The sequence below is a fragment of the Pleurodeles waltl genome, chromosome 2_2 (genome assembly GCF_031143425.1).
Source record: "Pleurodeles waltl isolate 20211129_DDA chromosome 2_2, aPleWal1.hap1.20221129, whole genome shotgun sequence".
NCBI lineage: Eukaryota > Metazoa > Chordata > Amphibia > Caudata > Salamandridae > Pleurodeles > Pleurodeles waltl.
This window is the reverse complement of record NC_090439.1, coordinates 606,265,168-606,282,117: the sequence shown is the minus strand read 5'-3', so window position 1 is coordinate 606,282,117 and position 16,950 is coordinate 606,265,168. Positions and strand designations below refer to the sequence as shown.

Genomic DNA, 16,950 nt, shown 5'->3' with positions numbered 1-16,950 from the left:
GTTACCTATAATGTTTTGCCTGTTTTGCCATATAGATCTCTTCTTTGTGCTGTTGTTTTCCTATGCAAATATTTTGGTACTGCAATAATCATGTCCCTTTTTTATTCCCCTTTTTCCTTTATTCAATTTTATTCTGTTGGCCTGAAATCTATAACACACGTAGTGCATACATTACTGATCTCTTTAACATTGGACATAATAATATAAAATACATTTTGTATTAAGAAGTATTAATTTATTATTGTTATGTGCTTTTCCCATAGGTCATTCTCACTAGTTCTATAGTTTCTTTTCATTTTACCTTTTCTTAAAATGTTATTTCTATAGTTTCTCCATATTATTATGTTATATTGAACATTTTAAATTAAAGCAAGTGGTGGTCTGCAGGCCCTGCTCCTGATTTGTCTATAGTGCTCTCATGCAAAAACTTTGATTTTCCCTTCAACAATTCTCTCTCTCCCCCTTAGATCAGTCAACTTAAGTCTTCTTGCTGTTATCAGATTTGTTTACATTGTATTACCAGCCCATTTTTTGGGGGGATACCATGTTTGGATAGCTGTTGCCAGATATGAAGTTATGAACCAAAAAGAGTTTGATTTTGATTTTCACTTCAACAATTCTCTCTCTCCCCCTCGGATCAGTCAACTTTAGTCTTCTTGCTGTTATCACATATGTTTACATTGTATTATAAGCTCATTTTTTGGGCTAGCATGATTGGATAGCTGTTGCCAGATATGATTTTATCAACCAAAAAGAGTTTTCAAGGTACTAATGAGAGAGAGGAGTAGGCTTGTCTACATTTTGGTTGCCCAGAATACTGGATTTGATTGGGCTGAAGTTGTGCACTGTCACAAAAATTAGTCTTTGTATTGAATTTTTTGGCTAGTGTCAAAGTTTATACCCATTACAGCAGGTCTGTGTTCATAATGATGGCAAACCATGAACATGACTAAACAACATATCTGTTTGTTACAAGATGTTACAACACAAGCATGATGTACTTATTGTGAAAATCAAACATTAGGATCAATTAACTTAAGGGTGGATTGTTATTACTTTGATTAAAAGCTTGCCACCTTGACAAACAGTGGACATGGAAGGTTTGCTATGTGAGATCTATTGTTAGGCCCTCAGAGGAAATCTAGCATTTTGCTTTGTCAACTATAATTTTGTGCACCTCTGTGATGTTATTATTTTTCAATTGGTGGCTGCCTCGTTAGAAAGCTTATATTCATCACAGTAGGTCTAATTTGCTTATGATTTCAAGCAATATGCCTGATTGGTGCTTTAGGAAAAGTTATTACCTGTGCCATGGATTTGATCTGCTTATTATGAACAGTTATGACACAGATACTAGGCCTATCTTATTTATTGTGAAAAGCATTTGATAAAATCTGTAGGCCTTTAAGAGTGGGTTGTATCACTTTGTGTTACATGCTTTAAAAAGGTATTGTTTCACAGACTACTGTAGTAATCAAGGTTGTATATGTTGGCCACCCACTTCGACAAACCCTGAGGTTATCACTGTGATGATTCTCATTAGCCCTTTTTAGAGGGGTTGTATATGTTATGTGAACTGTATTTTTCTACATATTTGTAATTTTAGAACTGTAAGCATGATGGTTGTCAGTGTATGTGAATTTGATAGTTATGCTGTCAGGTGAATGGTAAAGGCTATAGGATGTCTCGGTTCACTTGGAAAAGTTATTATGTTAGGTTGCTTAGGTGAGATCTGTTAATAATCAAACATTTTGACAAAGGTAGTATGCCTTACTTACCTATTAAGGAAGGTATGTGTTAAAGTCAATAGGCTTTCAAGTATGGATTGTTATTACACAATGCGTGAAAGCTTTTAGACAGGTATTTTATTACATGGAATCTTACAGATCACAGTAGTAGGCAAGGGTTTTTCTGTTCTTGACTTATGTGAACAAACCATCAGGATTTGCTCTATGGTAATCTTTATTAGGCTTTCTGTTAGGTGGGATTTTATACTGTTTCACAACTGTAATGTCATACATTTGTAATATTATTATGATATACCTGGTGATTGACTTGTGAAAAAGCTTATGCCCAACACAGTACTTCTCAGCTGCTTATAGTGACAGGCCAATAATAATGGTTATAGGAGTGATTGTTCATGATTAAGTCAGTAGTCCTGGCATATTGATTGCATATTTGTAACTCAATAGTAATTTATGGGTAGTACTCTGTATTGAAGCCCACAGATAGGTTTTTTCTTACATGCAATCTTACAGATAATAGCAGTAGGCAAGTGTTTTGGGGTTGCTTACCAGTTCTGATTAGTGGTTGGTACAAACGATTGGCACCATAAGAATCCTTTTTGGACCCTCTTAGGAGAGATAGTATGCTGCTATGCCGACAGTAATTTCATATAATTTTGTAATATCGCAACTGTATATCAAATGGCTGTAGTGTGGGAAAGCTGACACTGAATATATAAAAGCCTTTAGATCTTCACAGGTGGATTGCTTTGGCACAATGTTAAAGCCTGCAATCGGGAGTTTTGTTACATGGAATCTCACAGGTTACCTTTGAGGGGAATGATTTTAGCGTTGGTTGGTTGTGCTAAAAAATTAAGCTAAGTCCGCCACCATGTGGTGTTCTCTCATAAACAAAGTGCAGGTGTATACAAGTAAGTGCCAGTGCAGAGCACCAGCAAACATTGGCATAAATTAAGCACTGGTTGTCTCAAAAGGTAAATGCAAGAATGAGTCAAAGGGTGGATGAGTGCAAAGATGAATGACAGAGTGCATATATGATGCCTTATTGAGTGCCTTACCCATCAATGACACTAAAGGCACATTCATTTATACCCAGATCTATTTGTATTCCTACAAGTGATCATACAGTGGAAGAGTTACAACCAATACAATGTGTATAGTAAAAAGACAAATGGAACAATAACAGTGCATACATTTTAAACACCACATTCACAATTAAAGTGACAGCAAGGGAAATAATTAAATAAAAAACTGTTCAAATTGCCCGTTTGAAAACAATGTTTTTACACTCCTTAGTTTTGGGTCATCTTTAGGGCGGACAAATAGGATGAGATAAGAAGCTAAGAATGATTCAATAAAAGCAGAACAAATTAAGTGGAATCCTGCTGAGTAAATCTTTTATCCAAGGCCCACCAACTCGTGTTTAACCCCTTAGCTGCTGGGCCTTCCCCCCGAAGTGCTGAGCCCTTTGTAGTTTATTTGGGGTAGTTCGCACTTAGGCCTTCATAACTTTTTGTCCACATAAGCTATCCATGTAAAATGTGCACCCTTTTTTCCAACATCCTAGGGAGTTTAAAGGTACCCAGAGTTTGTGGGTTCCCCCTGGAGGAGACGAAGAAATTAGCCAAAATACAGCACAAATTTCAACAAAATGGGAAAAAGGGCTGCAGAAGAAGGCTTGTGGTCTTTTCCCTGAAAATGGCATCAACAAAGGGTTTACGGTGCTAAAATCACCATTTTCCCAGCTTTCAGAAACACGCAGACCTAAATCAGAAAACTACATTTTTCAACACAATTTTGGCATTTTACTGGGACATACCCCATTTTTACTATTTTTTTGTGCTTGTGGCCTCCTTCCAGTTAGTGACAGGAATTAGTGTGAATCCAATGCTGGATCCCGGAAAGATGGACATTTGTGAAAAGTAGACAAAATTCTTAATTCAGCAAGGGGTCATTTGTGTAGATCCTACAAGGTTTTCCTACAGTATATAACAGCTGAAATAAAAGAATATTGAAATTGAGGTGAAAAAAACATGTTTCTCCATGTTTTACTCTGTAACTTTTTCCTGCATTGTCAGATTTTTTTAAAGCAATATACCGTTATGTCTGCTGGACTCTTCTGGTTACAGGGATATATAGGGCTTGTAGGTTCATCAAGATCCCTAGGTACCCACAGGCAATAAATGAGCTGCACCTTACAATGGGTTTTCATTCTATACTGGGAATACAGCAATTCATTTGCTGAAATATAAAGAGTGAAAAATAGGTATCAAGAAAACCTTTGTATTTCCAAAATGGGCAGAGTATAAGGTGTTGAGAAGCAGTGGTTATTTGTAAATCTCTCAATTCCAGGGTGCCCATACTAGCATGTGAATTACAGGGCATTTCTCAAATAGATGTCTTTTTTACACACTGGTTTACATTTGGAAGGAAAAAATGTAGAGAAAGACAAGGATCAATAACACTTGTTCTGCTGTTCTGTGTTCCCTCAAGTATTCCGTTAAAAATGGTACCTTACTTTCGTGGGTAAGCTTAATGCAACAGGAAACACAACATGGACACATCACATTTTCACATTGAAAACTGACGCGTTTTTTGGAAAGTGACTAGCTGTGGATTTTGGCCTCTAGCTCAGCCGGCACCTAAGGAAACCTACCAAACCTGTGTATTTTTTAAAACTAGACACCTAGGGGAATCCAAGATAGGAAGACGTGTGGGGCTCTCACCAGGTTCTGTTACCCAGAATCCTTTGCAAACATCAAAATGTGTCCAAAAAAACACTTTTTCATCACATTTCGGTGACAGAAAGTTCTGGAATCTGAGAGGAGCCACAAATGTCCTTACACCCAGCATTCCCCCAAGTCTCCCAATAAAAATGGTGCCTCACTTGTGTGGGTAGGCCTTGTGCCCCCGACAGGAAATGCCCCAAAACACAACATGGACACATCACATTTTCCCAAAGAAAACAGAGCTGTTATTTCCAAAGTGCCTAGCTGTGGATTTTGGCCCCTAGCTCTGCCGGCACCTAAGGAAACCTACCAAATCTGTGCATTTTTGTAAATTAGACACCTAGGGGAATCCAAGATGGGGTGACGTGTGGGGCTCTCACCAGGTTCTATTACCCAGAATCATTTGCAAACCTCGATATTTGGCAAAAAAACACTTTTTCCTCACATTTTGGTGATAGAAAGTTCTGGAATCTGAGAGGAGCCACAAATTTCCTTCCACCCAGCATTCACCCAAGTCTCCTGATAAAAATGGTACCTCACTTGTGTGGGTAGGCCTGATGCCTGCAACAGGAATAGATCACACAACGGTCAATGTTGGTCCTTACATGAGGGCAACTGTTGACCCTGGGGTGATCCATTCCTGACGTAGGCACTAGGTACATGCACTCAAGTGGGGTAGTGTTTTTATCAGCACAGGTGGGGAAACACTGGGTGGCAGGAATTTTGTGGATCTTAGCATATTCCTGTAGTTTGTGTGACAAAAATGAAAAACAAAATAGAGTTTTTTTTCAACATTTCAGTTTTGCAGGGTATTCTGGGTAAGAAAACGTTGAGGAATCCACACAAGTCGCACCCCTGTGGACCCCCCAGGATGCCTAGTTTCCAGAAATGTCTGGGTTTGGAATGTTTCCCGATAAGGCCGCCGAACCCAGGACCAAAAACACAGGTACCTGCCTTACAAAACCAGTTTGTTTTGTGACAGATATTTTTGATGTCTCCGCAATACGATTTAGGTGGTGGAATTGGGGGCTAAACTAAATTGGGGAGCTCCCAAGAGAGCACTCTCTCTGTGCTTGCCGCTGCATGCACCTGCTCTCTGGATTGGGCTAACCCTCTATGGTCCCGCTGCACAGACTGTGCTTGCAAAGGGACAGCAAGACTGTCCTCATCACCTCCCTCATAATCACTGGAAGAGGAGTTATTGAATGGGACTCCTCCGACTGAAAAAACACTCCCAGAGTCTGCATTATTGTCCTATCCCTCAGATACTCTCTAAGTATCTGCTGTCTCAGTCTTTGATCCTACATCAGAGCTGTCCTCTATAAACCGAGTGAGGGCTTCAGCAGCAGTCATCCAACGAGATGCCATCTCTGCTACTGGCTAAACTGTTGCTCTAAAACACTAGCCTACATAGACAGTCACAAAATTGCTGGTGGGTGTTTGTGTGTGTGACACGTGCAACAGTAGAGGTCACCTTACATTCACTTCTTCCCTCAATCAGCACGTTCTTTCAAGAAACTAAAAAAAAGACACACTATTTTTTCACCTTTTCACATACCAATCATCACAGTCTTTAGCGTCTCAAGCGCCCAGTCCAACAATCAGTCTTGGTGCTCCCACAGCCAATGGCTTACTTTACTAATGTACTCAGCTATTTGCATAAATTACAGATTTGATCTTTGCAGTAGGCATATAAACCTTCTGTGCTACTTTATGAAATCAAAACTGCCACTAGACAAAAGTCTGATCCTTTTGTAGCAGAAACATAATCACAAGACTTACTTGACTTTTTTATTGCTGCCTAAAAGCTACAGTTGAAATGAGTCAGATGAAGTATGTGCATTGCTTTGAAGACGCAAGCTGCAAGACAACTAGTGGCGAATATATATATATATATATATATATATATATTTTTTTTTATATCACTTCTATATGTGGGTGTGGTTTTCCTAGGGGCCGATCGCAGCCCCCAGGGAAACCATACATGCGTTGACAAAAGTGATTGATATATATATATGTATATATATATATATATATATATGTACACAAATAGATATATTTATCTATATAGATAGATATATCTATATATATATAGATAGATATATCTATATATATATATATATATATATATATATATATATATATATATATATATGAGCTTCTGTGTCTCCCGGGGTATTTTTGCATTAAAAGAAAATCCTCTGGTGTGATGCACCCGAGAATTTTTTACCCCCCTCCCTGGTGTTGGCCGCTGGTTGTGACCCGCACCAGGGAGGTAGTGTGGGCATCGGCCAGTGACCAACGCCCGCACTAAAGCAGTTAAGCAGTCCCGGGCATTGCTGCAAAATGGACAATTTGAGAGTCATCTAAGATATTTTCCAATTCCAGAACACAGTTCAGTTGTTCTGCCAAGGAAGACTCCAAGATCTTAGCAGCTGCAGGCAAAAGTGTACACTGCCAAAGGGCCACAGGTTGACTTTAAGGGCCTGTTTCACAAAGGCACACTTAAGTTTTTGCGTAAGGTTTCTATTTTTTCGGTATTCACAAATTACAAATTACATTTTAGTAAGATAGGTTTATGACTGCGTAGGCACCACAGTCAGGATGGAGACCTAAGCACATAAAAAGATGGGACAGGCCTATCTTTTTTTCATTCAGAGTCTCCACCACGATTGCAGAGATATACCAAAGGCTTCTGTTTCCTTAGATGTGGATATATTATCTATTTACCTGATCAACAGTTGATAATCTCATCATACCCAGGGAACCGTTTGGAAATTGGATCAACACTTTTTCAGGTCTAATGTGTGACCTGCCACATGCATAGTGCCATTTATGTGCATTGTGCAAGCTGTGAGTAACGTGGAGGCAGAAGGCTCACCCTGTCCGACAATGCATATATTGAAAATCTGGATAACAAAATGTGGCAAGCCCCATGCATGCACCTACACCCTCAAAAGTCTCTAGTTTTCAAACATATCTGGGGTTAATGTGTTTCTTTGGCTTCTGGCTGACCCTGGGTCCAACATGACAACTGTTCATCTCTGAAAATGAGAGCTTTTCAATCATCTTTATAACATCTTCTATGGTTACATATACAGACCTTTTATATCACATCACTAGGTTCACCCACATAAGGGGGGCCTTTTTTATTGGGAGAAGAGTGACAATCCTGGCTAGTAGCACCTTTACTGATCACTGTTCAGGATTCTGGGTAAGAAAATTTGATGTATTGCATGAGAGCACCATCATAATAAACTTATTTGGGTCACTAGTTCGTTTTTACGTTTCTGCCATTAGCAGATATACCTGGATGCAGGCAAATCTTGACAACTTTCCAACATCTGAAAAAAATGTACCTTTTGAAAGCATTTGGAATTTTGTGGCGTTTCATGTACCTGGTAGAAGGCCCATCTGCACATACTGGGAAGCCTTTATAGCAGGAGAAGAGCGTAAACACAGAGTGGTGTGTTCTTGTCATTCTTTGCAAAATCATGAGATTTCCCTTCAGAGAAATAAGAGGGAAATTTGTTTTTATAATCCAGGGTGTGATGTTTGCAGGAGTTTCTGGTTACGAAAGATTCAACACAAACTGAATCACACTAGATGACTGCAGTTCTCTAGTTCTCAAAATCGCATTTTCAAGTTTCCTGTTGTGCCATCAGTCCATGACCCAAATACAGCAGCTAACGACATTTCAAATAGTGAACTTTGTTAAAGCAACTTTGAAACCCCCTTATATGGACATGTTATGTGACCATTTCAGTTTCAGTCAATAGTCCCACTCACACATGCATGGTATTATTTTGTTGTGGACAACTGACTAAGGGCCTCATTATGACCCTGGCGGGCGGCGGAGGACGCCCGCCAGGATCCCGCCCTCCATTATACCGCTCCGCGGTCTGAAGACCGCGGAGGGTATTATGAGTTTTTCCCTGGGCTGGCGGGCGGTCTCCAAAAGACCGCCCGCCAGCCCAGGGAAAAACTCCCTTCCCACGAGGATGCCGGCTCGTAATCGAGCCGGCGGAGTGGGAAGGTGCGACGGGTGCAGTGGCACCCGTCGCGTATTTCAGTGTCTGCAAGGCAGACACTGAAATACTTTGCGGGGCCCTCTTACGGGGGCCCCTGCCGTGCCCATGCCATTGGCATGGGCACGGCAGGGGCCCCCAGGGGCCCCGCGACCCCCCCTACCGCCATCCTGTTCATGGCGGCTTTCCCTCCATGAACAGGATGGCGGTAGGGGGGGTCAGAATCCCCTCGGCGGCGCAGCGAGCTGCGCCGCCTTGGAGGATTCTAAGGTCAGTGGAAAACCGGCGGGAGACCGCCGGTTTTCCCGTTCTGACCGCGGCCAAAGCGCCGCGGTCAGAATGACCAAGGGAGCACCGCCGGCCTGTCGGCGGTGCTCCCGCCCCCGTTGGCCCTGGCGGTAGAGAACCGCCAGGGTCAGAATGAGGGCCTAAATGTTCACTGGTGCGATATTTTCAATTATTTATTGGATTTTAAATAATTTTAGCTTCCTATTGTAAGTGCGTGTCCATAAATTATGAGTAATCTAGAAATTGGAATGGTACAAATGTTCCCTATTCGTAAACTTAGATTCTTAGAAATGTGCCAAAAATGTAAAGCTACGCTTCCTGCCCAGTTTGTTTTCACTATATATTTATACGTCATTTGGTGTGAGTGTATTGCACAATTGAGAGGTCTTTGTGAGCAATGATTGTTGGCTCTGGGTGTGAAAGTGTTTTGTAGAAACTAAAATATATATTTCTGCTGCATCAAGGGTTTGCTAGCTGTAACAACATACTACTTGTTTCAGAGTTCTCTTTTTTCACATCATTGCAGATGTCTTGCGAGCAGTCACTATTTCTCATTTTTGCTATTTCTGCAGGAAACAAGTGTGAAAGTCAGGAGTGAACCAAGAAAACCCAGAAAACTGTTACTTCATGGAAACTAGGCAAAATATTCATAACTCAAGGTATTCCACTATTGAATTGATAAATTAATTTGAAAGTTTTATGTTTTTGAATATTTGGTGTGTGGGTTAATTTATGGATAAATACATGAATTTGTTGTGAATGAGTTTTGTGAATGGGTGTGTGCACATTTGTGAATGCATGGGTGTGAGTGAGTGAGTGTATATGTGTGTGTGTGTGCGGGGCCCGTCCATCCCCCTTCCTGCTAAAATGACCAGCTGGGACTGGTTAGAGGGAATATGTAAGGTCATTATGCGGTGCACAAACATTAACAAAGTGAACACAAAGCACTACACAAGAAAATTCTGACACCAATTTAGGAAAATAGAGTAAATTGTAACTAATTGTTTAGCACCAAAAAGGCAAAAGTCCAATCAGTAGAACCTAAATTATGAATTTTTAAACGTTTTTAGTGAAAACTGGCACCTAAAAGATCCAAGTATCAACCGCAGACATCTAGTTGCACGAAACCAGGTCAAAATCGAAAAAATGTGTCTGACTGCGATGGAGCATGCTTGGATACAACAATGAGATTTGGCCCAATCCGAGCTTACCTTCAAACTTAGAAGACATTTGGAGAAAATGTGTCAGAACTATTTGCATCCCTGTAGCTCTTACAAGAGGCCAGCAAACTAGCCCTTGGAGACACTCAGGTAGTCCTGTGTTCAGGTGGAAATGCAGGGCTCAGCAGCAGGGCTGGCCCCTGAGTGTTCAAGGAGGCTCCAGATAGCAAAGCAGTAGTTTCAGATACGCACAACAGTCTTGCAGAGTGCAAGCAGTCCACTGAGATTCCTTCTGCAGGTCCAGAAGTGAACTTAGAAGTGTGTTTTAATGTCCTTTTTTATTACCCTGGTGCCCTTCCACTAGAATATGGGAGACACTCTGAAAAACGTTATTTGAATTGTATGGAATTTCCTGGCTCCCCTGCCCTTCAAACTGGTTGTAATCAGCTGGCTTCCCTAAACAATGTTTAGTGGAGTAAGTACAAGCACTAACCTCTGGTTAGCAGTGGTAAAGTGCACAAAGTAATGACAATGTGGCATCATTAGGTCCTTTGAGTGAAAGAAGAACACACCCTATCCAGTTGTAAGAGGGGCTGGGCTCAGCTCCATCCTGCCAGCAAATGGCCCACTTGAGACATACCCAATCTTTCTACTGTGTGATCGTCTGGGATGAATTCACAAAGTCTGTCAGCTAAGCCCAGTCATGTGAACCCAAACATGGTGCAGGCACAAAGGGCTAGGGGCAGAAAAATGACAATTTTCTAAAAGTGGCATTTTGAAAATTGTAATGAAAATTCCAACTTCACCATTAAGGAGGTTTCATCACTGCCATTTCATGGTTACTAAATATGACATATAGCTCCTGCTCTCAACATAATAAATGTAATAGGGAATCCCCAAAATAATCCTATAGGAGGGCTAGGCCTCACAGTAGTGAAGAATTAATTAATTCATTTTTCACTACTGGGACACATACAAATTAAAAGTACAAACTTTTAATTACAATGCATCCTGTCATATGGGCTTCCTAGGACCTACCTCGTGGGTGACTCATATGCAATGAAAGGAACGTTTAAGACTTTGGCAGGGAGAACATATTGCCAAAGCGAATTTGCAGTTTAAAACTGCATTCAGGCTCCAATGGCAGACCTGAGACATGTATTGAAGTGCTACTTAGGTGGGTGGCACAATAGGTGCTGCGGCCCACTCATAGCATTTAATTTAAAGGCCCTGAGTATTCAGTATACCACTCTACAGGGGACATATAAGTAAATTAAATATGCCAATTGAGTATAAGCCAATTAAACCATGTTTAGGGGAGTAAGTACAAGCACTTTAACTCTGGTTAGCAGTGGTAATGTGCACAGAGTACTATGGCCAACAAAAACGAATTTCTGAACCACAAATTAAGGTAATTAGGTAAAAGGGTTTGGGGAAAGACCACCCAAAGACTGACAGGTGTAGCAGAGCAACTGTGTACAATTCAAATCCACAATGTGTTAAGAATGGAACAAACATTTAGCATGGTTATACTTTGCTTAAACAAGCATCAGCAAAGCCAAAATATTCAGATGCTATGACCTATTGGATTGCCAATGCTTTTTGCCGATGCTGTGCAACATTGGCAAAAAAGTTGCAATGACAAGGCTAATGCGGGCAACTGCATTACACTCTAGGAGTGCACATGTGTGATGCCTACATGCGTGTGCGCCACTATGTACGGAGAGTAGGGAATGATGTTAGTGTATTGTTTATTTCCCTATTCAAGATTGCAGAAACCATTTGGATTGGCAAATAAACTTACTTATGGAGTAAGAACTTTTTTAGATTTTTGTTCATAATATTGTGTACTTGCTAATACCTTGAGAGAGAATCACATGACCCATTAGCCAAATGCTTGCAACTGAACACATATACACACACACCCACCCACACATGCACACACACATACACCCACACATAATTATGTATTTCTTAAATTATTTGTTAACTTAATTTTTCATTAAGTCATTTTTGGTAAAATCTTGTGATGCCCTATTGGTTTGTCAATGTTGTTCAGTTGCTCTGTTTCTGATTGTTGGTAAGTATGTTTTACCTAGAGCAGGGCAGCAATAAAATATTTGACTTTGCTGCAATTGATGCTTGCAAAGTTTCCCTCGGGTTCAAATGTTAAAGCGTACTGAGGTTTAAATGCAAAAAGTTAGAAATTAAAATTTAACTTTATTCTGTGAATGGAAAATATTAGCACTAAGGTGTTAAAACACTTTGCATAAAGACAGTAATAATCTGATTTGTCTAGAGCAGGGGGCCTTCAAACTGAAGGCCGGCCCTCATAGAGGGGCCTCAAGTGATCTTCGGGGGGTGCCAGGCTCTGGCCAAAAGAAGCTTAGAGCTTTGTTTTAAGTGGGGAAATAATGAGCAGCAGTAAACCGCTATGTAATGGTCCATCACTAACATCATTTGTCAATTAAATCCTACCTGGGTGCATATATCAGAAGGAAAAGGGGTCTGATATTCTACAAAACCCCCACACCCATTTATAATAATCATGCTGTGGATACTTTTACATGCTAGTAAGGCCTGTATTTGATTGCATTGTTTAAAACAGTAATACAACTTAGGTGCAATGTTTAAATAAGCCTCAAAATATTTTATCATTGCTAACTCAATAGAAAAATTGAGAAAAGTACTGGGGGGCAGTGATCTTTTTTACCCACTGGAGCGGGGGAGGTGTGGCATTAAAAAGTTTGAAGACCACTGGTCTAAAGTTATGGCAATTCTGAGACCATTACAAAATATTGAATTCCATTTGTTCTACTTGAAGACCCATATGTGTGTGTGTGTGTGTGTGTGTGGTGTGTGCGACCATTTGTGTGTGTGTTGGGATGGATGTGCATGCATGTGTATGGGTGTGTGTCTCTATGCTGTGTGTAGGGGGTGTGTGCAGATATGCAGAGGGTGTGTGTGTGTGTGTGTGCATGTATTTGGAGGGTGTGTGTGTGTGTGCATGTATGCGGAGGGGGAGTGTGTGCATGTGTGTGTCTGCGGTGTGGGTGTGTAATATGCAGGAGGTGCGGCACATATGCATGTGAGCTAGCATGGGTGCTTGTCTGCTTGTGTTTGCGCGAGTGAGGGTGCGTGTCTGTTTGTGTGCGTGGGAGTGGGGGTGCATGTCTGTGTGCGAGCAAGTGAGGGTGTCTGTATGCATGTGTGCGGTCAGGTGGGGGTGTTCCTATGTATGTGTGCGGTCAGCTGGTGGTGTGTGTCTTGAAGTGTGTGGATGAGTGGGGGTGTGTGTTTGAAAGTGTGTAGACATGTAGGGGGGTGTGTGCTGGTGACAGGAATTGGGATTCCTGTTGTTGGGTGCGTTACCGCTAGGGTTTTTGTGGCAGGGTGACTGCAGTAAAAAGCCTGGCAGTTTGCTGCCTCATAGTATAGCCAGTTGTCTTCGGTGTGCCGCTGGCCAGCAGGTGCTCACCGCTGGCCGTGCTGGTCCAACCGCACTGGCCGGACTGGCAGCATTGTGGGGGTTTGGCTTCGGCCAAATCATCAAACTTGTAATGCAGCGGTCTTTGCCGGTGGGATCACGGCGGTAAAACTGCTACACTCGTAATGGGGGCCTGAGCCTTGAGGTGAAACCTCCAACTGTGTCAAACCTTGTTGGTGTATCTGGCATGCGCCCCATTGTTGTGTACCTGAAATCACACCTACATCTTGCTCTACCGCAACCATTCTTCAAGCAGCCAAACTATGGAATTCATTACCCCCAAATATAAGATCCACAGATACCTATATTGCCTTCGGAAGACTAATCAAGAGTTGTCTCTTTCCTTCATCCCCACCATATTCAAACAGCAATGGACTGCATATGCCTGTGTTGATAAATATATATAATCTGATTTTGTGTATTTTTGAGATCGTTCTTTAAGAAATATGTATAATTACTATTTCATATTAATAAATTATACACATTGGGGGTCATTCAGACCTTGGCGGACGGCGGAGGCCGTCCGCCAAGGTACCGCCGACAAATGACCGCACCGCGGTCAAAAGACCGCGGCGGCCATTCAAACATTTCCGCTGGGCCGGCGGGCGCTCTCCAAAAGAGCGCCCGCCGGCCCATCGGAAATGCCCCTGCAACGAGGACGCCGGCTCAGAATTGAGCCGGCGTAGTTGCAGGGGTGCGACGGGTGCAGTTGCACCCGTCGCGTATTTCAGTGTCTGCAAAGCAGACACTGAAATACATTGGCAATGTAAATACATTGGCATGGGCACTGCAGGGGCCCCCAGGGGCCCCGCGGCACCCCCTACCGCCATCCTGTTCATGGCAGGTTTCCCGCCATGAACAGGATGGCGGTAGGGGGTGTCTGAATCCCCATGGCGGCGGAGCGCGCTCCGCCGCCATGGAGGATTCAATGGGGCAGCGGTAAACCGGCGGGAGACCGCCGGTTTACCCTTTCTGACCGCGGCTGAACCGCTGCGGTCAGAATGCCCTTGGGAGCACCGCCAGCATGTTGGCGGTGCTCCCGTGGTCGGTGACCCTGGCGGTCACCGGCCGCCAGGGTCAGAATGACCCCCATAGTCTTTAAGCCTGTTTAACAAATGTGTATGTACTCATGGTTAAATATATATATATATATATATATCTATATATATATATATATATATATAGATATATATATATATATATATGTGTGTGTGTGTGTGTATAAATATGTATGTGTGTGCGTATATACATATATATGTGTATATTACTCTATACTTAACATGTTCATAGGTCATTGTATAGCTCCTAGAAAAGTTGTTATATTAGATACTTATGAATCTCTGCTTTCTTTTTTATATCACACTGAGCAAATGTTATCTTAACTATTTAACAGCAAGCATTTCACTATTCAAAAATTGAGGAAAGATAAATGAATGTTAGCAAAGTACACTTATTAATTAACTTCAAAAATCACAAATCTAGAAAGTCTGTGTTTATGCAATACTACTTTTCTTGTCATATTATTATACCCATTATATATTCCGTGCATATATATTTCTCTACTATGTATTTACATGTCTATTTATTCATTACTCTAGTCCTACTTTACTAGAGAAAAAATAAATAAAAATTAATACATTACATCTATAAATAAAATTTAAAATATAAACAATCCAATTAAATAAAAATAAAATAAATAAGTGATATATATATATATATATATATATATATATATATATAAAATCAATAAATAAAAAATAATATAAATGTTACTCTCTCATAAGCTTTACTCTGTCTCTCCATCACCCTATGTCTCTATCAATATATCCTCCATCCCCACTCTCACTCATCCCAAACCCAATCTACTTTCATCTCCAAAATAACCCTGCCTCAGCTCTTCCCTCCTCTACTGCATCTGGCTCACCCCAAACTTCAGTTTACCACCAGGATCTTCCAAACAACCTTACTAACTTCTCCCTCATTTATCTCACCTTTGTCTCATCTAAAACCCCTCCTGCTACTATGATGTCCCGAACCCCTTTCCACACACTCTTCCCTTTACTCATTGCAATCCTCTTTCTATTTCTATAAACTCCCAATTAACACTTCTGTATTCATCCCGCCTCTATCTCCCCATTACTCTAGTCAATCGAATAAAAAAACTTACCTATCCTCTGCTCAAATTAACTGATCATAATGCTAATATTGTACTCATATTTCACTATACTAATCCACCACTAATTCCTCTTGGGTTCCAGAGTAGCGTGCCACTCGCCGAGAAGTGCTTTAAAGCCTCGTCAGGGGTATTGTTATGTAAATACAATTACAATTACAATTGACTACTATTGGTGCTATTGTTCCTTAAATCTCTAAAAATTCACATCATTCGTTCTGGTTCTCCTTATTCTATTATTAGTATTTTGTTTAATAAATGCACCTCTATTTTTATAAATTTAAATGGGATGTTTATTGTATTGGATTTCTGACTTGTTTAACTGTTTTGTTAATCTTAAATGTGGAACACTTTTTCTCTAAATTGACCCTGTCTGCCCTGTGCTGTAGCTACGAGGGGGATGGGGAGGATTTCAGGTTTAAATTACTGAAATCTTTCTTTGGCTCTAACAGGTTAGTCACTTTATTACTAACCACCCCAATTATTAATTCACTTTTTCACACATTTAGCAGCCAAACTGCACCAATGCAGGGCAAAGACAAAAATGCACCGTATTCTTTTAAATACAGTGCATTCCTGCCATTTCCCTCTCATGCAGGCCATAAATATGGCCCTAAGTGTGACTGTGTCATTGACTGTAAAAATTTACAGAGAACCCACAGGAACAACAGAACTTGAGTGGCTACTGGTCTTTTGTTATTAAGCACTTTTTTCAGCGGGAGATGTTACTTGTGTCAAAATTGATATAAGAATGCATTTCTCATTAAAATATATGGCGCTAAATGACAGATTCACATTTTATGTAATCGTGTGTTATTTCACGTAATTTTACAAACATTTTGTGTAAGTACTCTAAACTAAATAACGCTAATTTCACACACACCTCCTTTTCTGAGTCCCCAGCATAAAAATTACGGACGTAGGATCGGTTTATAACACATCAATCTCTGCATGTTTTGCCTCTTTCTAGGCCTTTTTCCAGTGATAAATTCGGGAAGGTTTGACCTGTGGGATTTTATAGAGGGAAAACAGCAGAGTGTATAGATATCACCCAACATGGAATTCCAATTTCCAGTTTGAATAGGGCTCAGAACTTATTCATTAGCGTGTATTGAGGGGTATAGGGATGTAAATAACTCTGACTTTCATCATACAAAAAATCCCTTAAACTAATAAACAGATATTTGTACAATGCTTTTCATCTGTTTGGAAACCTACCTCCTCACAGGCAGTCCTGAAATCCATGTGCTATGTCACAGATGAGGGTTTGTGTCTAAAAAAATAAATTAAAACGTTATTTGAATACAGGAATCATGACCGGTTATAATATATGATAATTA

At 40.7% G+C, this 16,950-nt stretch overlaps 1 protein-coding gene across 2 annotated transcripts in view; it reads right to left on the bottom strand.

The window, feature by feature from the left end:
• The window catches only part of SNTG1 (syntrophin gamma 1), a 3,232,656-nt gene that overhangs the window by 1,804,145 nt on the left and 1,411,561 nt on the right, over positions 1 to 16,950 (bottom strand). For both annotated transcript variants that reach the window (XM_069218895.1, XM_069218893.1), the window contains one exon: positions 16,829 to 16,883. In XM_069218895.1, coding sequence (XP_069074996.1) covers positions 16,829 to 16,855 — 27 coding nt within the window. In that variant the 5' untranslated portion in view covers positions 16,856 to 16,883. The remainder of the gene's footprint in view (positions 1 to 16,828; positions 16,884 to 16,950) is intronic.